Below are 24,408 nucleotides of genomic sequence, written 5' to 3' on the forward strand. Positions count from 1 at the left end.
TTTATTAGAAGCATAACAAAGAAAAAAGATACGCAGTCAGTCATGATTAAAAATGTGTCTTCATAGTATTTTTGAATGGAGTTTGGTAGGATAAACACTGGATGTTAACAGCAAAGTATCAGACAATGTAGGTGTACTGTGGGCGTAACTTGTGTTTGTTTACAGACACTGTGCAAAGGGAAACGAAGATTAAGTAATAAAGGTGACGGGATCCCGGACTGCTCTGCCAACAGTTTAGGAGGTCCCAGCACCGCCCGGTGCCACTGCGCGCCCTGCTGACGCAACCACGTCACTGTGGTTCATTGCGATGGCGGACTGCAATGTCCCCAGACCTGCCCAGGGAGGGACCGAGCAAAGTCACTGAGCCACTCTCATCGGCTTCGTTGTACTGCCGTCTGACCACCTGTTCAAGCGAGCCCGCTGCCACTGCCGTCCTCCCCGTGAAATAGTATGTGGGACGGGATCCGCTCAGAGTGCACTGACCGGGACGAGCCAGAAGTGGAGTGAGAAGGAGCGGAGTGCGCCGGGCTGACGCGCCGCATGTTGAGCCAGCAAGTTGCCTGACACAACAAAAGTCGCGTTGACGGGGAAGGGGACAGCCGCTCACGGATTTAACGGAGACTTGTTCCGGCAAAATGAAATTCGCGGAGCATCTTTCGTCGCATATCACTCCGGAGTGGAGGAAACAGTATCTCCAGTATGAGGTAAAGTGAAAGTCATCTTGTATTTAAAATAAACGCCTTGAGGATATGGATATTGGAAAACAGGTGCATTCATTCGTTTGAGGAAAATACAAGATAAAAGTCATTATTAACTATGACATATTTTTAAAAGGTCATTCAAATATATACATTTTCCAATTTCAGTCCAGCTCACTCCAGAGAGCAATAAACAACGGGAAAAAAGATAAGGAATGCCCTATTGTTTATGGAGGGGAAATTGACTGCAGTTGTTAAGAACCATAGGGAGAATTCAGCGTTTATTATTCCTCTTTGCTTAGTTTACATCATGCAAAAATGAACAGATTGAGCAGTTTACCAAACAACTGAATTTCTTTTACGCTGGGAAAAATTAACAAAATAATTTAGTATTTCATTTTAATATAAATATTTTGGTAAGCTCTATAAATAATTAATTTTAAAGCCTCACTTTATTTTTTACATTTTCCATACAAAGCAAATATTGGTGTCTTTAGTTTTATTGGCAGTAAATTTGAGCTCAATGCCTGGATTTTTTTTAAATTTTTTTTTTTTTTTTTTAGTTTGACCATCACAGAACTGAGCTTGTATAGACTACATGAAAAAAATGAAATTTTTATTGTCCAAGGTCATATCTCCAACAAAAGCAAATATTATTTGCATCATGCTTTCAATTTTAATATTTGCATACATTTAACAAGGGTAATATCCCAAATGCTGATTTGTTGCAAAATTTTGAATTTGCATTTCTAATTTTTAATTTTTTTTAATTTTTAATTTTTTTTAACCAGAGTTTTTAAAACAGATGTGTTCATTGTATTTTTATAATTTGAAGACGTTGTAATTCATATTTTTTACAATAATACAGGAATGGCTGTCTTTTATGAATCACATTGGAGGACTTCATCTAACAGGATTTTCTGTCTGGTTTCTGGTGTCTGTGGATTTAGGGGGATCTTTGTGTGCATGGATTTTCTTTGTTGGTGTACAGTGCTTAAGGAGTATTTTATTTTCACACTCCTTTTCTTGCTGGCTCTACATTGAGAGCCTTAGTGCAGGCATGCAGTGACAGGGCAGACTGCTCAGTTCCATTTAGCTCTATGAATTATAGACAAAGACCCTGTTCTGTTCACCCTCAGTAGCCTTCGTGCCAGACTCAACAGACTCACTGCACTGGTTTTATTTTGGTAACATGCCCTGAATATTGTTATTAAGTTGGGTAGTTGCTGCAGCAGACATTTGGATCCCCATCCTGCCATGAATGACACGCTGTCATCATTGTGTAATGAAAACATCTTCAGGCAGCATAATTACAGTGATAAAAAAAAATGAAAGGGAGTGAGATATTAAACAAACACCAGGAAGAGGTCAACTTTACAGTGGAGCTTTGTTTAAAATGATTATTAATGTACGTACGCAGCGTATCTGGTGTCTTTGTATGTACAGACTGAAGCACAATGAGCCCATGCAGGGACAGATGCATGTCCATACCAGCCATTTTACACCTCCAGTCTTCAACGCGGCACTCACTGACCTGAGATGGATGATGATAGATTTCCTCTGTCATCTGTGTTTTTATTCAGAAACAGTTTTATTTAGTAAAATAATCTTGAATTTGAACATTTTTGTACAGCATTTTACCAGGATATACCAGTAACAAGTAATTATATTCTGTTATGTATGGTTTTTTGTGTACACAGATAATGTGATTGATTTTATGTGCTCCAAAAAGTATGTGGTAAATGTCTGCGAGAACTGAAAGGTTGACTAACTAATGAATCCATTAAAACACAAACGTATCCAATAATTGATACGTAATTGCAATAAAGCCGACATCAGCATTTTCTTTTTTAGACCATTCCAAAAACGCAGCCTGTCCAGACATGTTGTTGTCACGTACGTGACTCACTATTGCGGAATTATGTAAAACAAGAGAGTTTTACTCCTGTCCATACACTTTGTATTCTTTCTCAAATCTGAATTATATATAGGCTGTAGCGAGAGAGAGCCTTTAGTCTTTGTCTCACATCTGTAAACACCACCTGAGTGGGTGCGGTAGGGAGAGGGCTCAGGCCTATGGATGATGGACATCTCATTCAAGAATAGGATGACCCCTGGAGCAAGTCGATAGACAAGGATAAACAAGAAGTTATATTCAAGGGAGTAAAGTCAGTTGACTGCAATAAAATTAATCACTTTGATAAAATACAGACTTTAATTTCATTCTGAAAAATACAAAGCATTGACATGTTGCTATGGTGCAACTCAAGCAGTCTGAGTCTATGGACTTATTCAGTGAAGAGATTGGTGGAGAGAGATTCAGTTACTATACAGTTATGGCCATCACAAACAGCCCCTATGGTTTGTAAATACAAACCATAGGGGCTGCATTCGCCACTGCAGCTAACACAGTATTGTAATTCAGTTGTGTATCTATTAAACGACACACTGATTATTTGAGCAGCACAGGTCATTTTTAGTCCATGCAGGAGCCAGTGCCACTCACGCAGCAGCTGTATCTGTGACTTATGCAATATTACATCTGCCCACATCCAAACTGACTGCAGGTTGAAGTGATATTATTGCCTTTGTGTGCTGTTGGATTAATTAACCTCTTGTCCAGTTTTCACTCTCCTCCGTTTTTAGAGCTCTCTATTGTGTAGAAAACTGTGTGCCTTCTATTTAGATTGGTCAGCCAGTTTCTATGCAGATGAGAAGGATGCGGCAAAGTGGCCGTTCCAGCAAATGCAGGCTCTTGTTAGGGAGTCATTTCATTCGAACGTGGTAGCATTGACAAGGCGATTGAGTGATAAGAGTAATTAGGTGTGTGCTTCATCCTATGGGATTGTAGTTATAGACCTTTATGCTAAACAAGTGTTTGGTATGGAGGTGAGCGTGTCCTGCCAACTCCAGAGGCTTGTACCAAAAGGCAGGGGATGTAGGCTGATATGAAGAAGATTTAAAGCAGTTGTATAAATCTCAGCCACAGTGGGAATTTACTGTCTGCTCCTTCATTTGATTTCTCTACATGCCGGAGAGTCTTATGTAAAAGAAAACTTACATGTATTACACTAGTATTATCTATGGCAACTGTTGAATTTAGATGCATATTGCGTAACTGTAATGTAAAGTCCAGGTATACGGAAAGGACGAGAGGTTGGGATTCAGGTGTGTGTATGAGTGTGTGTGGGCGAGAGAACAAGGCCACTTATGCCTCTGCAGTCTAATCAGTCGTGTAAGCTTAGAGAAGGAGGAGGAGGGGGCATGTGGAGATTCACATTTACAATTCAAACTAGCAGAGTAATGTGTTGAAGAAAATCAGGTGTGTGTGATTTGGGTAACTGATGTTTGTTCAAAGGTTAAGCCTTGTCGTTCTCTAATTAGTCTTAGTGATGTAATTTGAATGTCTTCAGGGGCCCCAGTGAGCTATGATTTGTTGCAGACATAATGGAAATGGTACATAAAATGTACAATATTGCAAACAGAATCTGCATCCCGTGCAATGAAAATATGATTTAGCATGTTCTACAATATGAACATTATGTATACAACAGGCACGGCATGGCGACTGCTGTGAACCCCCCTTTCTATACCTCCCTCCTTCCTTCCATCCTCACCTCATCGTTCCTCCCCCACTGGGAGGACATCTGGTCCCCGACCAGTCCTGCCCTCTGCTCCCCTCCTCCCATCCTCTCCGCCCATACGCTCTACTCCTCTTTCTACACGCAGGGATCCACTTAGACATAGAGCTTCACATTCAAGTGATCCATTGGCTTTCTGTTTGAGCCATAGATCTCTTCAGATTAGCGATGCCTACCTGTCCATCTGCTCAAGCACAGCGATAACAATCTCAAGCATCATAGAAGAATGAGCATCCAGCACTCATATATGTTGGTTACTTTCCACTCAACATAACACTGCTATTAATGGATCCAAAGACAACTTTCAATCAGCTGGACCCTCTGCAGAGGAAGCTCCAGTTTAAGACATGTTTGGTGCGTGTGTCACGCATAGTTGGTTTACTGAGCATCCATTACCATCATGTTAATGCATGGTCATTGAAACCGATGGCCCCATTAGGTTTAGCTTAGTTATTGTCTACAGGTTTCACCACTGATTACTGCCAAGCCTGCAGGTTTATCTTAAGTCCCCAAAGAGCCACCCCGCCCCCTTTCTCATCCCAGCCATCACCATGGCAATGCCTCCATCTTAATGACCCCCAACCCCCCCCCCCCCCGTCTGAATCTGAATGTCTATTTCCCACCTATTAGTTGGTTGCGTTGGCTGTTGGCTATTGGGTATTAGCCCGGCTTTAGCCACCTCCAGTGGTGCACTTGCACAGTTGGTCTCCTCCTCTCCTGTTCATCTTTATCAGACAAGAGACAAGGCTACATAATGTTTACCTCTTGGCTGAGGCTCCAGTGTTGGAGTATCATTGTACGTGTAATTCACAGAGGAGAAAGTATCAACAATCCAGGCTGCCACAGTATTTCAGAGTGGTTTCCACCCACTCTGCTCTCTCACTGCCATGTTACAAAAGCAGCAGGTTCTATATGAACCTGGACAGAGACGGGAAAACATACAGCTTGTCAGATTTTGATAACACAACAATTCCCTCCTTTGACCGTGCAGGATATTTGGATATTGAAGTGTGAATTGAATTTTGTGTGGAAAATTTGGCACACCTCAGATTTTAGCGGTTTACACTCCGAACCTTCTAATTAACAGTTTTTATGAAATAAAACTTAATAAAGTGTACTAGACATTTTTGGCTATTTTACTGGGGCCATTTAGTTAGAACAATGTCTTCATTGAGAAACAGGACTCAGCTCCAGTCTTTTTCTGGCTACCACTGATATGTCCTGATGAGCCAGCATGCAATCATCTGTCAGTTTCCATTTCTTTAAAGATCAGTCTTATTGCAGAGAAATAACCTCGTTTAACCACTGCAGCCATCTCCACTTTGAATCTGTCAGTTTGTCTGTCTGCTTCTGTCTTTCTCTGCATCCGCTCTTTAAATTGGCAACATATACACTTTTATAAATGATCAAACTGTCGTAAACCATTGATTTTGACTACAACAAAAGTCTTAGTCTCTATTTGTCATGTGAATTATTTTAGAAGTTGTTTGACAAAAGATTTTGTTACTCCATTTAGTGTATAATCTTCTGTTTCTGTGAATGAAAGTTGCTTTGAATAGTGAAACAGGAAAGAAAAGCAGATGGTTTGACTCCACATGACTTTGCAATACACAACAACAAATGTAATAAATATTACAACCTGATAAGAAGCAAGTATCATTTAGAGTGAAGCATATGCAGCAAAGACTGTTCCAATGAACAATGAACAGCTGTGGCCATTTCTGTAATCTTCTCACATGGAGAGTCAGTGCTTAGTTAATGGCTGCTGTAAAAGTAGATGTTATGTTTCTAATACTTCTGTAATATCTCAAGCACTTGAAGCACTTTTCTACTTAATCTACTTCATGTACTTTAAATACACCTGCAGATCTCATTTGGAACAGACTCATGTCGTAATTGTTTAGACGATTAGTTGTTAATCAGTCCATCTAAATCATGCTAGATTTACTTCATATATTTATAATCCTCTCTCTTTGAGAAATCCATAGACTCTGTGAATGCTGACATCCTGGCAAAAGTGAATCCCCATTGTACACACTGGTCTTTTATGTTTCTTAGGTTAGTGTTTCCAGACAGTAATTTTTTTCTCTCATTTCCTCATCAGGCGTTCAAGGAAATGCTGTACGCGGCCCAGGACCAAGCTCCATCCATAGACGGTAAGGAGACTCCCTGTTTGGATAAACAAACCCAGACACATGGGCAGACAGAAAAACACTCACAGACACACACTTGTGTACCCGGTGCCCCCTGTTTGGGCATCCCCAGAATAACAACCCTTCATATGCTAAAAATAGGTGGAAATCACTGCTAACATGCTGCCACTTACTCCAGTGTCTGACTTAACAAGACCAAAGTCAATTACCAACTCCATCTCAGCTAACCTGCTTAGAGTAATATCACATGGAAGGAGAAAAGTGCTGAGAAGTAGAAGAGTTAAATGTTTGATGTGATGTGAAAAATATATTTTTATTTCACTTTGTGTCAATGAAAAACAGGCATCATTTAAACTATCTGGATGCATTCAACTCTTTTATGAGTGTCAAAACAACATCCTAAAATTTGAAAGCATTGCAGCCGACATGGCAGAACAGAGCTAGAGTTCAATGGCCAACAGTGCAACTGTAACTGTTGCTACACAAGTCTGCAAAGATAAGGAAGGCCACTGGCTATAATTACTCTTTGGCATCAACTGCTGTGTGATGAGGGGAAGAATGTAAACCATTTGTTTTTATTTTAGATACCCGTTTGTAGAAGTAAACAACTTTTTTTAGTTGCAGGACTGAGATGTACTTCACGATGTTGTGACACGCAGCACTGTCGGTGTGACTGTGTGTGTCTGAAGACTCTGTGACATAAAAAAAATCCCACAAAACTGACTTCTACCATGCTTGCAACGGATGTATGTGTCTGTACAGTGATAGATTTTTCAGTGTTGTGCAACATGTCCCTCATAGAGCTGCTGCTCCCAGAGCTAAGTTCAAGCTGATGGACTTGATGCAGATGGGAGTGTGATGCGATTCTGTCCATGAGTGACAAAGACGTAACACAGTCAATGAGCCTGTGTGGAGGACAGTGTGTGTGTGTGTGTGTGTGTGTGTGTGTGTGTGTGTGTGTGTGTGTGTGTGTGTGTGTGTGTGTGTGTGTGTGTGTGTGTGTGTGTGTGTGTGTGTGTGTGTGTGTGTGTGTGTGTGTGTGTGTGTGTTTAAGCCTGCATGCGAGTCAGCTTCAGGCACAAAGATCAGTTTCAGATACTTGTTAACTTTTGGCTGCAGTGAAGGGAGACACTTAGGATTTGTTATGTTAACTACTCTATGACATTTGATGTAAATGTATACACAAGTAAACATTGGCCTTGTGTGCCTGTTTGCAGCTTTACTATTGCTTGTCCATTTACTGTATACTTTTGTAGGACACACATCTTGTTCATTGATAACATAGCTGTGTCTCTCCTTTAAGCAGTGTTGGTGTGTCGGATGATAGATTACTTCCTGTCTCAGGTCTGAGTTGTTGTCGTGGGTCACTGCTTACTCTCTGCCAGCTTGTCACATGATATGTGAGCATTTCTTATGAATAGAGACGGGATCAATCAATCAGTATGAAATCATACTGTGTCATTCAGCTGCTATCATTGTGACATTTCAAAGTTCCCCACTCGATCATATTCATTTGTCTTCTTTTCACACTTTCTTTTTTTATTGCAGTGTATCAGTGGCATGTGTTGTGTTGGATAGAAGAAATATTTTGAGCCTTTTGGTGTTTTGTGGGAAAGAGAGAGGCCGTAATGAAAACAGCAGCAGTGACAAATAGTGTTATTGAGTGCTGAAAAGCACATTCTCCTGTGGCTGGGATTCGTTGACTTTTCATAAGAGAAACAAGATTAGCAGGTGTTATAAAACACCAGCTTACTGCAGCACTTTCTATTCACATCTAATAGAGCCAAGCCGTCAAATCTGATTAATCTTAAACTGGAGGAGAATGATATTGGGAAAAAAAATTGATTGCACATATAATTTTTTTCTTCCCATTTTAGACAAAGCCCTTTACACTGATGGTGGCACAGGTGTCAAGCAGGAGTTCAAACCCCCAATGAACAGCTCACATCCTTAGCCACAGCTGCCTTGTTGTTTCTCATCTTTAAAAAAAAAAATCAAATAATACAACATATATTTTCAGAGACAGTTTTTACAATCCTATTTTCCTATTACTTGGACGGCTTTACGTTGCTTGTTTTGTTCAACTAACAGTCCAAATATATTATGTTTGCTCTCACATTAGTCAGTTAGAAAACAGCCTATCCTAATACTAAGGAACTGGAAGTAGGGTTTTTTGCATTTTTGCTTGATTAATGAATGATGAAAATAGCTGCATTTTTTTTTTTTTTTTTTTTTTTTTAGCGATTGCCTTATTGTTTACTATAAGGTAGAGAGAAGTCTACCAATGAAATTGTGAAGCAGTTAACATTGTGCATTTATAAATTATATGCTGACATAATATTAAGTGCAATATTAAACCATCATTTTATTTAATCAATACCACTTTCACTGTTTTGTTGGGTAGGATGTGGTTGAACCTGGCAGCCCAAAAGTTGGTTGTTATTATTGGTTTATAACTGATTTGGAAAGACTAAATTAATGATTTATTAACATTTAGTAAAGCCATTATTGACAGCTTATAAAGACTTTATAAATGGTGCTGTATCAGAAAATGTTACCATTTAATATGTTTCCTGAGTGGAAAACTAATTATGAGAATTTGATTCAAGGGTGTGCTCCTCTCCCTCACTCTCACTCTCTCTCTCTCTCTCTCTCTCTCTCTCTCTCTCTCTCTCTCTCTCTCTCTCTCTCTCTCTCTCTCCCTCTCTCTCTCTCTCTCTCTCTCTCTCTCTCTCTCTCTCTCTCTCTCCCTCTCTCCCCCTTTCCCTCTCTCTCTCCCTTTGTCTCTCTCCCTCTCACTCCCTCCCTCTCGCCCTCTCTCTTTCTCTCTCTCCCTCTCTCTCTCTCTCTCTCTCTCTCTCTCTCTCTCTCTCTTTCTCTCTCTCTCTCTCTCTCTCTCTCTCTCTCTCTCTCTCTCTCTCTCTCTCTCTCTCTCTCTCTCTCTCTCTCTCTCTCTCTCTCTCTCTCTTTCTCCTGTCTCAGTCTTTACAAAAAGCAACATTTTGGTATTCAGAAGATGTATCCCTTGCCTGAGGGAGACAGTTTACTGGGTAATAAGTATTTGCTCACCCACTCCGCTCTGGACACCCTGCAGTACCTGATAGAGACCTGAAGCAGACAGACTGAACACTGAACAGGCAGCACTTCAAAGCCTCTGTCAGGCCCTCTACATATGTGTAGTTGTCAGATTGTGAGACTGTCACTACACATACTCAACAACAGTAAAAATATGTGTGATGTTTATGGTTTGATCGTTCCATAAATGCATAATTGTCTCATGCTGTGTAAGGCCGGGTACCAAACTACAATTCTTTTATGGCACTGACTGATTTGCTTTTATTCTATCTAATATTAACATACAGAGGCTCCACTTGGGCAGCCCACCCAGGTAGATTCCCAGGTGTTTCAACGTAGGTAAATCTTACTTTATAACACACTAATTTCACTCTTTTCAAGCTGACTTTTGGCCACATATTGTTCTGAATTGTGTGTGCTGCAGTAACGGCTAGCTGGCATCAACCGATATCCTGCACGTGAGGCGTTTAGGTAACATCCGTTAATGTAGTTTCTACCTATAGTTTGGAAATTCTTTAGGGGACATCCTGAATTGTAGCTACAGAAAATAACCTGGGTTACCATCTCTTCTAAATGACATGAAAAAAAAAAGTGATGTAATTTTCCTTTTCTTAACATGGATATATAAAATTGCTATTAAAAAATGTATCATTTAGGAACCAACATTTTTGAAAGATACCTGACCTAATGTTGTGTTATATGTTGGTGTGCTTGTTTGACTTTTGACTGTCAGCATCTCCTTTGCAGAGCGCCTCTGTGGGACCATACCACAGAAATCTTTCACCACCATTTTTAGTCACATTTATTATTCCATTTCAACATGAAGGCTTCACAGTAATTAAGAGAACTTGCTGCAAACTGACATGCACCAACACATGCGCAATAAGTTGTCTCTGCTGCTTCATATGACCCGTCACCTCTCGTTAAAGTCCTTTGTTCTAATTCCCTCCATCCCTCATTGGTCCTTGTATAATTGTAATTAAAACACGGCTGTCTCTGCACTGTGGCGAGCCAGTGGAAGACAACAGAGAGAACAGCTGGTTGGATCTGTAGTTCCTCCCGTTCCAGCCATTAGAATGAAGTATGCCACAATCCAATTCAATTAGCCCGCTGATTATTACAGAGATCTGTGAATAATGGCCCCAGATAATAAACGCCCAGCTTTAACAGGAATCGGTTTATTGTCTGTGTGTCATTCCAGTAATGTTCACATAACTACATTTATATTATAAAGTATTTTTATAATCCTGCAAGTCATTCATTTGTTGTTTGATTCGTTCGTGCAGCAGGGGAAGGATTTCATTCATTCATTGTGTCTGTCCTTCTGCTGCTCTGTTAATGGTAACTGTGATGGTATCTGTGCAGGGCTGGGTTAGAGGGGGAGTTGTGGGAAGATGGTAGTGATGGCACTGCTGGATACACCCGAGTCGAAGAACACATGTCTAAGGAGGGTAATGGGTTGACACTTTATTGACTTACAGCTCAGGGAAGCAGGGGAAGGATTTTCATCTGAATCAGTTAATGTCAGAGATGAATGAATCAGAGCAAAGAAAAACCAACTAGAATGAATGGATCATTTCTCATGTTACACAACATATCTTACATTCAAGGTCCTTCTTCACTAAATGTCCTCCTTCTTTTCACTGCTCTCCTGCGCCTTGGCTGTCAGTTGCCACATCACCTCAGGGATTTTTTGATGATTTGCAGTGAAATAAATAATGGTATAAAAGCAGCTGTGTGAAAGTACAATGCTTGCAAGGCTTCTTGGTGTGGAAATGAACTGCTTTACCATTTTTATCAAAAAGAAATGTGAAAGAAACTTTATGTAACCTTTTATACTTTATCAAGCCTCAGCAGTAATGTAGTTTAAGGTGTTGAAATAAGGCGTCTATACTCCATGAATGATGACCAAAACTTTTCATCTGGTATGTATGATGTTCAAATCACGTTTTAGTCAATGCAAGGTCCTTGATCTCATAATGGATTTTGTCACTCGTCATCTTCGGAGCGATGTCTCATTCAAAACAGAGCAGATAGAATGACAGTGTCGTTATACAGCAGAATGAAATGAAAATGTTCTGCAGGTTATCTTCATTTTACTGAGTGTGAAACTGCTGATGGTGACATTTAGGTACCAGTGAACCGTTTTTGAATGTCCATACGTTTGCATGTATGCAGGTTCTCATCTGTAGCATGGGTGCAATTGAACATGCAGACTTCACATTTATAGAGAGATCTAAAGTGTTTCAAAACATTCTGGTGGTTCTGACTCGGTGCCGAGCCAATTGTGTTTAAGTCTTCTAGAGTTGCTAAGCTGTGTTCAGAGTCGGGAGAGAGACATTTTTTTCTGTCATTTCAACAGAGAGCAATATAAAAACATCTTTTAAACTTCACTCCATGGATATGTGATAAAGATAAAAGAAAGAATAACATAAAACAGAACACAAACAACACCTCTCCATAGAGGCAGATGGATGCATGGATGAATCAAATTAATAAATCACTCGTTAATTAAGTCAGAAGAAGGAAACCTCAAAGCCAGATGTTCATTGTTTCATCCCAGACACCTGTACCATCACATCATTCTGTTCTCTGCAGTGCAGCCCGTTAGGTTTTTGTTCCCACGCTTCCCTTGGACAATATCATCCCCTCTCTGCTTTTTGTAACTCTGATTACAAACGAATAAACAGAACAGCGAACCACGCCTCTTAGCTCCAACCACTTTCTAATGAATATTTTTGTGTGCTTGTTTTTGTACACCTCATCTGCTTAATGAAAGTGGCAACATGAATCCCAGCCACAAATCACCTAAACTACACTTTTCAGCCAACACTTAGTCTGCTATTTTCTATTGCTGCCTATGCCTGTTGCTTGCCCGCCATTTTGTCTGCTGCTGTGGACGACCACAATAAGGGGTTAGTTGAAAAGCTGCTGGCCTGTGTAATACAGTGCTGATTGTTATTCAGCTTGCGTATTTGATGGAACAGCAGCTGTTATTACTGTTGTTGCTCCCTGTTGGTGTCTTTCCTCACCTCCTCTGTGGAATAGCATTCTAATTTCTGTAATTTTCTTGCTTTGGCATGTAGTTGAAGTTTATTGTTCAGGCAGGATTACAAAACATACTGTATTGATGCATGTGTTTTTTTGTTTAGTTTTTTTCCCTTTTCTTTGAAAATTGTGTTGTTTGTTGCTTTTATGTGAATCCTTTCTTACAGATCTCTTTGTGTGTACTTAAAAAATACCTATACAGTATCGTGCAAACATTTTAGACACTTTAAATGTTTAGATTCTCATCGATCAAACAATACCATCAGGGCAATATCTGAACAGTCACAAATTCAATCTCTAGCAGCAAGACAACAAGCCTGGAAACACAGTCACAGTCACAAACAACTATCTGTAGTCACAACAACAACAAGGAGAGTTCAGGTAATGGCACAGGAACATCATCAAGTCAGTCTGGGATTACATGAAGAGACAGAAGACACCAAGAAGAACTGTGGCAAGTCCTTTGAAGATCTTTGGAGCAACCCACATGCAAAAGAGCCTTGAAAAAAAACTGTGTACCTAAGAAAGTGGTGGAGTGTTAAAGGCAAAGGCTGGTTACACACATGCGTCGCTATAGCTAATAAATAAATTAATACATAAATATTTCCATACTCTCCCAAGACACAGCAGCTCAAGGATACATGCCGAACACACCAGATAGCTCTGTGTGTGTTATGAAAGACAGACGCTGGCAGGATGGCACGAGGTCAGGCAGTCAGGAGGTGATAGAAGCAGGAAGGGAGACAGATGGACATGTAGACAGACAGGTAGACGTGCAGAAGGGTGCAGCAGGACAGTTGTGTGGTAGTCGGGGTCCCCCGCCTGCCTGCATTATTGATGGGCTCTTTGACAAGCTGCTGCTCGTGCTTGCGACCAAGCACTAATTATTGGGTTTTTGTGGGGGTTGGTTCCTTTTTTTTTTTTTTTTATTGGTCCTTAATATTGGTGTCACCTCAGTAATGAAAATGCAAGTCAAAGTAAATCAATAGAGCAACACTGGTGAAACACAACTACACTATGAGTAGGGTGAATCTAATGGCACAAACTGAGTGAGACCTTTTAGACGTATTGAAAATAAGCTGCTGTATGCCAGTGCCTGTTTCACTGCTTCATACCATATTTTTTTTCCAGGAACAGAGAAATATATATCCTGTTGAGATTATTAGTCCATAATAGTGATATCAAGATCCTAATTAATTATATACCATAATTTATTTTGTGCTTTTGCATCCATAATCAGATTTATAAAATGGTTTTCTCTTCACTCAAGCAGGTTTAGCTTCCAGAATGGATTCAAACTAACCTTGATCTTACAAAGCGATGTACGGGGGACATGGCTGTGGATTCAGAGGTTAGTCTTTTGATGAGGCTTCTTATTATAGGGGAGGAAAGCCGGAGGATCAGGGTCAATAAAGTCCTTGGATTGCTATCCCAAGGTCAGGGACTAATCGAACTGAGGTAATGACCGATGAAAAACATGATAGGTAATTGGGAGGAAGAGTGGGATGAAGAAACATGGCCAGCACTCTCTGCTTTTATATTTTCTGGGATGATTATGAAAGAATAAAGACACGGCAAGTGTTTGGAAAGAGTTGGGATTGTCAGTGACCAGTCTGGAAGAGAAAACGATAGAAACAGTGAGAGAGCGAGAGAGAGAGAGAGAGAGAGAGATCCTTGAGGCAGCAGACAGACAAACAGACTGAGTGGGAGGTCCCTGGGCTCATCTCCAATGCATGTTACCCTGCATTAACACAACAGCCATCCCGCAAAAGAAAGACAGTGAGAGAAAGAGAAGCATGGTAGATAAAAGTCTTCTATCAGCCATCCATTATTCATCGGTGAATTAGATCTCGCTTGAATGAAGTGGAGGAGAAGGTGAAAGAGGAGAAAGAGGGAGAGGGAGAGAAAGGTATGGGTTGGTTCCGAGGAGGGATCTGGCTAGCTAATGTTGTGGTGTTAGAAAAGGGTGAGTAGTTCAGATGAAGATGGAGCTCCAGCAGAAGGGGTAGTTATAGATTTGGGGCATTTGAAGAGTCTGTGGGGGATTTCCATGGATGAAAATGTAGTGTTTGCAAAAATGGATCTCAGGTGTAGACAACATGGCAAAGAAGGAGGAGAGGTGATAGGGACGGTTTCGGGAGGGGATGGATCAGAGACAGGGGTGAAGGAGAGGTCAGTTGTGCTCAGAAGAGTCGAGGTCACCCTGTAACCCTCTCACATCTTAAATGTAGTTATGAGGGCTCCCAAGGCTTATGAGTCCTTTCGTCAACAACTTGTCATTACTGTGCCTTTCTATCCCTGCATGTGTGTACGTGTACATATGTGTGCACATCTGTTGTGGCCTTATGAAAAAGCTGCCATTCAAAGGAGGATAACAAGCTGTGATCTCTACATCTTCAAAGATGGACACAAACTAAAGACTGGTCCTTCAGATGAACTCTAAATATGTTTCTGCAATGCAGCATCTTTACTCAAATGAGTTAAAAGTCCTGAAGAGGTTAAATACACAAAAAGCATAGATCATATGATCTGGCTGTTTGCCACGTGCACATGCTCATATACACAGCACCAGCAGTGATCTCAACAATCTCAAGCATGGTGGGCATGTGAATGTAATGAGATCTGTCTCTGTTGATCAAAAACTCAGCTGTCAAGGTCTCGGGGGTTCATTATATTTGTGTAGCATTAGTAGGGCTTCAAAACCTTAATCTAACCTCCGTTGTAAGGCAAGTTATTTTTTTTTTAATCGCTGATGAGAAGCCTAATCAACAACTTTGGCTGCCAGCCAACAGATCAGCGCGGCTCTGCAGAGTGTAACCAATCAGTCATAGCTGACCGCATGGCATTTATCTAGCCTGGATTCACACAACTGTTTCAATGGATTAAAATCAATCCTTTTTTCTTTTTGTCAATTCCATTGCTCGGTGGAAATTGATATGAAAAAAAATTGCACCAAATGATTTGGATGTCATGCACACTCATGTGACTTCTGTTCTGCACTCAGAGATTAAAACTCAACAGTATGAGTGATAGAAAATAACAATGCAAAGCAGGGAGGTGATGATGGATGGATAGAGAGAGGAATAAAGACATGCAACCTTGTCTTTGCAGCGTGTTTTGATGTTTTTATCTTCTCATGCTGTCTCTGCCACACATACAACTGACTGCGGAGGGTTTCACAGAAACACACTCGCATGCATGCAGAGACACTCACATGCACAGAAGGAGTTGGATGCTACTGGGCGTTTGGGTGTGATTGTAAGCTATAGGTGATGACAGCAGGGCCATATGCTGATGTATTTCTGTTTTTTTTTTAGTGCGGCAATTAGAGTACGACCAATGAAATCATTACACTGCGCCCACTCCAATCTCTCTCTTTTTCTTAATAAAGGTACTGGGAATATTACACAACCTTCATTATTGTACAAAAGCTTAATCGTAAGCTTTTGATTTCTGTTATCTTAATAATTTCTCTGCAAATTATACGTTCGTTTCTGGTGAGCATTTGTGTGGTCTTGTGATGCATAGTGGCTGTGTGTGGGTGGGTTTGTGCTGTATGTGTTAGTGGGTGAGTAGGGCGTTGCAGAAGACACAGTGTCCTTCACCGTAACGGTTCACTGCTGCATTTCTCTGGAGAGACAACTGGAACCTGGCTCAGATTGGCTCAGAGGCATGAACACATGGTGATGATGTACCAGTATATCTGAAGCTCATACCAGTCTCTTTTCTTCTCTCCATATTGCTGTATTGACTTTTGGTCGATTGTCAACACAATTACTGGAGGAGCAGCAATAGAGAGATCTATTTAATTGATGGAACTTTTTTTTTTTTTAGCAGCTGACAGGTTCTACAGAGTTTTTACATTAAATGGTGATGGGCTCCATTGTATCAGGGCCACTGTGCAAGACTGCATGTACTGTATGCACTATGGATGGTGGGTTATAAAGGTGGCAAATACAATATTTGTGTTTCCTGTGGTCCGATGCTCCTGATATTTATTTTATGTTCTGCCCACGAGCAAAATGAGAGGGAAACACTCAAAAGATAAAGAAGTGGCAGCAGAGATTGAGTAAGGGCTGACAATGACAGATAAAATGAGAGAAGCATGAAAGAGAAAAGGGAGGTGACATTGGTGGTAATTGGAGGAAAGGAAGCTGAGGCCTCAGGGAGCCTCTTTATCCAAACATTACTATGACTCTCATAAAAGATGTGTGAAAAAAAGAAAAGAAATGGAGTCAAAAAAGATGAGAGCCTGGCTCGAGCTCTTTCATTTGCTTATTCAATAAATTTGGACTCACTGCACATTTTAAAAGCTTTCCATCTATGGCAGCAATAACAAATCATAATTTAAAGTTTAATACATTTGAGGTGAAGGGGGAGTCCTTTCAGGGGGCAGGAGGATATTGGTCCAGATATAATTTCTACTCTTATTTACACTGTATTGTCTTATAATCCAGAGACAAGAGGAGAAAGAGAGAGAGAGAGATCAATAATTCACAGCTATTGTTCCCTCCCGGACAGTCTGTCTGTTTTTATATTAAATGTTGAATTATTAACTATGTGTGAGATTAGAAATACGGTTAATCTTCCTCCTGCTGCCTGTGGGCTTTCAAAAACTGCCCCGTCACTCACTGGCATCCACAAGAGCCAGCAAAAACACCGACATGGTTAAGTGGAAGATAAATTCAATTAGTATGAGAGTATTTTTGGCGAATGGTGTATTAGAAACAAGTGGGGAGATAAGAACTGAAAAACAACTCCTCTGTGTGTTGGCTCACATCCTGTTCTCTCTCACCCTTATCCATCATCTCAAGCTTCCTGTCACTGAGTTTAAAGTCACCATGTCAGGACTGTTAGTGTTCATCATTCTTAGTTCCTGTTAGCCAACCCTGCTACCATATGCTGGCCTGAGGGAATATGCATATTTCACGTTTCCTGGTCAACATGTGACTGTTGATAATAACCAGTGAGTTTAGTGTTGGTATAATTGACTCACTGTGAGGGTGAAGTCCTGTGTCTCATGGTCTGTTTCCTGACTTCTGAAGTGGCCTCTTCATGTGCAAATTTTTTTTTTAAAACATTCCTCTGTGGCTTTTCATTAGAAACAACAATTTGTCTGTGTTTCACATTTCGTCCTCAGGCTAACTGCATGGCTTCTTCTTGACAAGTGCCATCTGATAATTAGGCTTCATAATCACCCCATTAGTATGCAGCTCAATTGAGCAGAGAACAGCTTATTGTTCCCCTGGCATGAGCAGCAGACATTTGTAAAAGGATTATTGTAGATTTCTTGTTAGTGTCTTTATGAGAATGAATCATGTGTGTAATGAGTTAAATTGTTGCATTGTTAATCTCACAAGCATTTGTTTTTAATGTAGCCAGCAAGTTGTGAAGCTAAATTATTGCAGTGGTGACAAATCCTATATTAGGATTCTAGTTATGTTTTTGAAAGCATAAAAACATTGAGGTGGAGGGAGTGGTGCTGTGCTTCTAAGCGGGTTTCACTGTACAGTTGCAACCTTAATGTCTGTACCTTTTTGTGGACACACAAAGCCGTGCTGAACTTTCTCCATCACAGTTACCATGGTACCAAAGAAACAAGCCCGAATCACTTGAGCCTTGTTTTGTTCCTGTGACATTCAGGACCCAAACACAATAAACCTGGAACATGTAGAACTGAGGGCTCGGGTGTTAGGGAGAATTATAATGCTGTTTTGTGAAAGCATGCTGATTCCTCTTCTGTCCACAGATGCATACGTACAGGAACTAAAATTATACTTGGCGGTGTGACAGAACAAACCTGTTGTCGCACTGACTCTGACCCTGTTTTACAGGGCTTCAACCTGAGGATCTGTGTATAATAAGAACGCCATATACTCTTATACACACTGTATTTATTGTGTACTACTGTCAGACAGACAAAGAAAAGTTTTTTTTTAATTGGTGTATACTATTTACACTGCCATTTTTCCTTTCTTGTAGAGCAGCTCAATCACTTTTCTTGTAACCAAGAGGTTTATTTGTGCTGCTCCTGCTTACCTCTATCAACAGCACCTTGGAATACAATATTTTCACATATTACAAGTATCCCTGCTACTTTAAATCATAAATATAGAGGTAGAAGATGTATTTAAATATATATATATTGACTTTAATTTTACTTGGAGTCTAATTTTGATGTTGGGCACCTTCTGCCGCATCTCCTTATTTTTCTTACTTATGCAGAAGAAGTGACGGGCTTGTTTCAAAAAAATATATTTTTATTTCTCTGGAGTCTTCTCTGAAACTTGAGCCACTCCTTGATTTCAGATTTCTGTAAAGTAGGAAGGGACTCCTCATCCTTGCAGATCTTGTCCTTTAGTGCACCCACAGGAAGTGGAGTTTCTGTGTGGAGGGCCTGGATTAACCTCTTCAGCAGCATTTGTTGAGGTCTGTCTAGAAGTTTGATTTTCAGATCCTCCATCTCCTTGCCTCCCTGTCAGAGGCGTCTTGTTGCAGGAGTTTAATCTTTTGCACCATTTATGTCAACTCTTCAGTTTAATACCTCTGGAGAATCTCCTGGTATAAAACTGTTAATGTCTCAACCTCGTTCCTCATTGCCTTTTCCTTATTCACAAGCATCTATACTCCTCTGGTCTGTTGAGCCAGCTGTGTTTTGGTTTCCTCTACTTGTTGGCCAAGTTTGGTCCTCGGTGTCGTCAGCTCCTCAAAACACTTGGGTCTCTCTTTGCGTCACAGGTTGCTCTTCTGCTTTGTCCAGGTCTTCACTCTGTGAAGCTCATTGGTCACATATTCTGCCTGGTTCCAGAGAGATTTCTTTTAATTCACTTCTGACTCCAGGTTGACAGAGAGCTCTGTGACCTTTTGATCATGAAAGAAACTGTGTTCCTCTACCCTTTAGAGTTGAGCTTTTAGCTCCTCTACCTGTGCTTTCCACCCAGGCAATTGTTCATGACCATAGTGCACTGAAAGCCACTGTTAAAACATATCTCAGCCAAACATAGATAGTTTGGATTGTGGCAGATTAAAACTAATATCAGTAGAGATATTTATAGTAAATGCAGCAATTTAATTTCCACTATTACTTATGACAGTTTTAACTCTCTTATTGTCATTACTGCAACTGCTCTTTAGTTTATGATGACAGTTATCCTGAGAATTTTTTTTTTACCCATAAAACATCTGTACCTGGGGATACATTGTAGTGGTCTTTGCTACATGATTCGATTTAATATCTTTGTGTTTGAATACCAGAGACTTGGAATATATAACATGACAAGGGAGTTTTTAAACTTTTGTATTGCACTTGCATGGGGCAGCAAATATCACAATGTGTATACTTATTCAAACTATCACATTTCTGAGGCTGAACTTACCTAAATATCTTTGATCAGTGACACATTGGGCGACGACCTCACATTTGTGCTGAATGAGGACTCCAGTCTGCAGAATAAGAAGTGTTTTAACAAATAATTAAATGACCAATATGCTCACTTACGTACATGCTTTAAATTAGAGTCTGACTGATACTGGATTTTTAGGGGCCAATACCGATATTAGGGAGTAAAAAAAACATATCAATTTATTGTCCAATATTCTTTATATATATACTACAGAATGTATAAATCCCTCAAATGTGATAAAGACTAGGCAGGATTTTTTTTTACAGTTTATTGTCCACTTTGATATCAGTGCAATAAAATAAAACAAATAAAACAATGAATTTTACATTTTTACCAAGATTAAAACAAGGCTATAGTTTTGTTGTTGAAAAAAATTCAAATTTTTACAACACTCCAAATGCAAAATAATTTCCTGTGAGAATAGAGTGGAAATTCAGACTGAAAATGTCTATTTCTGTTGTGATTTTTGTTTATAGTACTGTATGATGGTTTTCTGTCTGGGCTACACAGAAATACTGACTCAAGAGGTTTGTATTGTGCAGTTGTTTATGTTTTTGTGCACATTCCAGGTTAACAAGGAGCAGGTCAGATCTTCCAGGGTAAATTTGCCTGCGCTCAAAAAATATCAGCCAGATACTGTTTGCTGCAGGGCTTTAGGAGGCTGTGTCAGGATTGTCTGCTGACATACAAACATACAAACATGCAGACAAACACATGCACCACTCTGACACCACAGAAATCTTGGGCTCTGATTTGGTGGTCTATTTGTACTGAGGCCAGATGAAGGTATGGATGGGAATTCAGAGCCCCAGTGCTGGCTGATGGTTGACAGACAGTGGTTGCTTCTCCTCTATTTGCTGCTCTTTAAACCCAGCAAGTAACTACCCCATGCTGTCGAGTGACACACACAGACTCTTGCACATACCCCCACACACCACACAAATACCGCTCACAAAGTACACCCTCCAGTCTGTGTCGCACACACAAAATCTACACAGCATGCTCACAAACAAGCCATGTGTCCCATATGCTTCCCAAACACCCCCCAAAGCACGCGCGCACACACACACACACACACACACACACACACACACACACACACACACACACACACACACACACACACACACACACACACACACACTTTTGCATATCTGAAGTTGTGAGGACCCTCACTGACTGCATTAACTAACTGAACTGTAACTTTAATCATCTGTCAAAATTATGGAAATTTAAGATGCAGTGACGTCAGATTAAGAAAAACATTTAGGAAGCCAGTTCCCACCCGAAAGATCTGAGCTCAGATAACTAAACAGACTTGTTGGCCTAAACACTTTCTAACAGTGCGATAATTATATCTTGATGTCTCTTAGAGGATTGTGAATATTTATGCCTACAGTTCCTACAATTTTCTGGCCTCATATTTGGTGACTGAAAGATACTAAAAGCGCATGACAGTTTTGAAATAAACTATATTTGTTTGGTATTGTTTTCATGTATCGCTTTCTAAAAGAAAAGAAACACGGTGGTTCCTGCTCATGTAAATCATTTTAATGATATAACACTGAAGCACCCCAAGGTCAGGGTGCTCCTAATCACATTGTGTCAGGAAATTGCTCCTAATTTAATAACATCAAGTATTGGATTCCCTTCTCCCCCGCCAGGATGGCATAGGTAGAATGGCTCATTTATAAGTTTGCGTTACAGTATTATAATAAGGAAATGGAAACAGAAGTTCCAATAGCAGGGTTCATCCAAGATTAACCTGGAATAACCTACATCAATATCCACTGGGACTAGAGTTAATATCAGCATGGAATCATTTTAGTGTTACAATGTTGAACTATCCAAATACAATGATGCAAAGTCAGTGTGCTATATTAGTGAAGAGCAAACAGGCTAAGTACATGTGTGACACTCGTGTGTGGCGTTAGTGTTGGCATTCTTATAACAACACACATTTAGACATCCAAGAATACTTCAAATCTGTATTTTAATACTCATCCTTTCTTTACTCTTATTTTACCTTTTATCTTCCATTACACCATTTGAACCTCAAACAGCTTCCCTTTCCTCCTCTTTTTCCACCTCATACTTCTCATAGACTGTATATTTAAGTGGATGCAGCCTCTGGCTCTTACAAGTGAAGCCACTTCAGAAATGCCTTAAAGTGCAATGCAACTGAAGTCCACTACGAGCTGGCATCAAAAACCTCTTACTCCAGAGACTCCCATTCAACTTCTTTCATGATGCTCAAAATTAATCAATTTTCCACAAGTCATTATGGTGTCTTTCGCAAAAGTTACTTCCTCTTATCAGTGTTGTAGCGGTCCATCTGAAAAGAATTCCGTAATCAATCAGATGTTGGCCCGATTATTGACATGTCTGAGGTGCAGTCAGTTTACCGGTTTAGAAAGGTGTTGTGTCCTGGGTTCTCAAGTCAGATATGCTACCCTCGAGGCTTTTAAACAGCAGTTCACTAACCACTGGGTTACCTTACAGTAGGTTGCCACCTAATGCTACCTTCTTACCATTGATTCCCTCTGTCACCCAACTGATCCTTTCTCTGCTATTCCTCCTTTACCTCTGCTTCATTGGAGACATACTGAGTTGATCTTGAATGTCGCTAGGACTTTTTACGTAATATTGGCTGTGTTGTTGTTAAGATACATTCAAAACGTTCCTGGCAGCAATGGCAGCTCTGCTTGAGGATTTTTCCCAAACTCTGTAAAATGTGTTTCCTTCTCAGAGGAAAAGGCTTTGTTCCTTGTTTGTTAATCTGCCAGCTTCTCAATAGCTCCCATGTTACACAAATGTAATGTGTGTGTGTGTGTGTGTGTGTGTGTGTGTGTGTGTGTGTGCGTGTGCGTGTGTGTGTACGTACGTGCACACACTTGTCTGAGTGTGTGCGTTGTATTTTTCTCCCTACATTTAAATTCATTTTGACTTTAAAGTGAAGTTGTTTAGTGTGACTCTTATCGAGAGGCTGCAGCTGCTGTTGTGAGAACACCGTAGCAGCCTGGAGGGACATCTTCACACACACGCACACACACCTTGGTTTACTCGCACTGAGCTGACGAGGCATACACCCTTAAACAAGCATGAATAATAGCATGTTTGCACATGTACCTGCAGTATGATAGACCTGTGGGACTCTTTTGAGAGTGGAGGAATATCTCATTTAGTTACACGCTAATTTAGTTTCACACTGCTCAACGCGTTTGTTTGTGAGAAAATAGTATTGGCACTTTTTCTACGAATCAGGCCAATTTTGATTTGTGTATCCAATTAATGACAATAAATACTACACCCAGAAGTGGCCATTGATGATGTAAATTAGTGTTAAAACTGATCAATATGTGATATTAGTACCATACCTGACATGTTTAATGCTTGGTGTTGCCTCTGAATTTGAGAAGAGGAGCTGTAGTTTTCTGTACATAAATAGTGCATAAAATAGCAATGCTGCTCATCTTTTTTCTATATGATGCCATGTCTCAGGCGACATGCTCAGTTTCATGGGTGAGTTTTAAGCTATGCCAACGTCCATGCTGTCAGTGTGCAGGCTATGACCCCGTCTGTTAATGGCATGGCCACCTTGTAGGTTAATGGATACTGAATTTCATCCACCTCTATTCGCGGCCATTCTGCGTCTGCCATGGTTACAGTAGTGGAGTCAGGGCTCTGTTCTTCTTAGATTAATGGCCTCAGCTTGGACTATTGACACAACACTTATCTTGTTTTTATGAGTTCATCGGCTTCTATAAACCTCAGATGCACACATGCGCACAGTCACACACACCAGAGTGCACACACAGACACACACCTGGCAGAGACTGTTTTACATACAGTTACAGTTATGTCGTTTATTCTCCGTATCTCAAATGTAGTTTCCAGCCCAATCCCAATGGCTTTACGCTCCAGATAAGGTGAAGAGCTGAGTTGGCCTTTACCAAACTATCAGAGGAGTGGACTGCATAGGGACAGATTATAATATGTTTTATTCTGGAGATGGAGGTTTATAAATCTATTATTACAACCTGGTATGTAGTTGCTCTGAAGATGGTAATATTCATCCATTGGTCAAATACTACATTGCATTTCACAATGCTGTAAATCTTACTGACATCTCTAAGTAACTCCTTTTCAAGAAAATGTTTTTACTCGAGCTATCATATGCTCTTAACTGTCAGTATCCCGTTGTTTACAGCTGTTATCAACTAGCTTTTTATATCTTTTATAATCTGTTTCCAAGTGACTATCTCTAATTATGCAGTTAATTATTAATAATGCACAATTTCATTTCAAGTATCACAGAACAACTCAGCTATACCACAACTACAAATCATAACGATACAGGTAGAACTTTCATGTCAATAATTATATAGAT

The 24,408-nt window shown here is 40.2% G+C and overlaps 1 protein-coding gene across 1 annotated transcript in view; it reads left to right on the top strand.

The window, feature by feature from the left end:
• The first annotated feature begins 301 nt into the window (after positions 1-301).
• xpr1a (xenotropic and polytropic retrovirus receptor 1a) overlaps positions 302-24,408 on the top strand; it is a 65,581-nt gene continuing 41,474 nt past the window's right edge. Inside the window, exons 1-2 of the mRNA XM_069699060.1 lie at positions 302-704; positions 6,444-6,495. Coding sequence (XP_069555161.1) covers positions 636-704; positions 6,444-6,495 — 121 coding nt within the window. The 5' untranslated portion in view covers positions 302-635. The remainder of the gene's footprint in view (positions 705-6,443; positions 6,496-24,408) is intronic.

This window comes from Brachyistius frenatus, unplaced genomic scaffold, assembly GCF_029030835.1.
Source record: "Brachyistius frenatus isolate BFR_SWC_R1_liver_20210118 unplaced genomic scaffold, ASM2903083v1 Contig_29, whole genome shotgun sequence".
NCBI classification, from domain to species: Eukaryota; Metazoa; Chordata; class Actinopteri; family Embiotocidae; genus Brachyistius; species Brachyistius frenatus.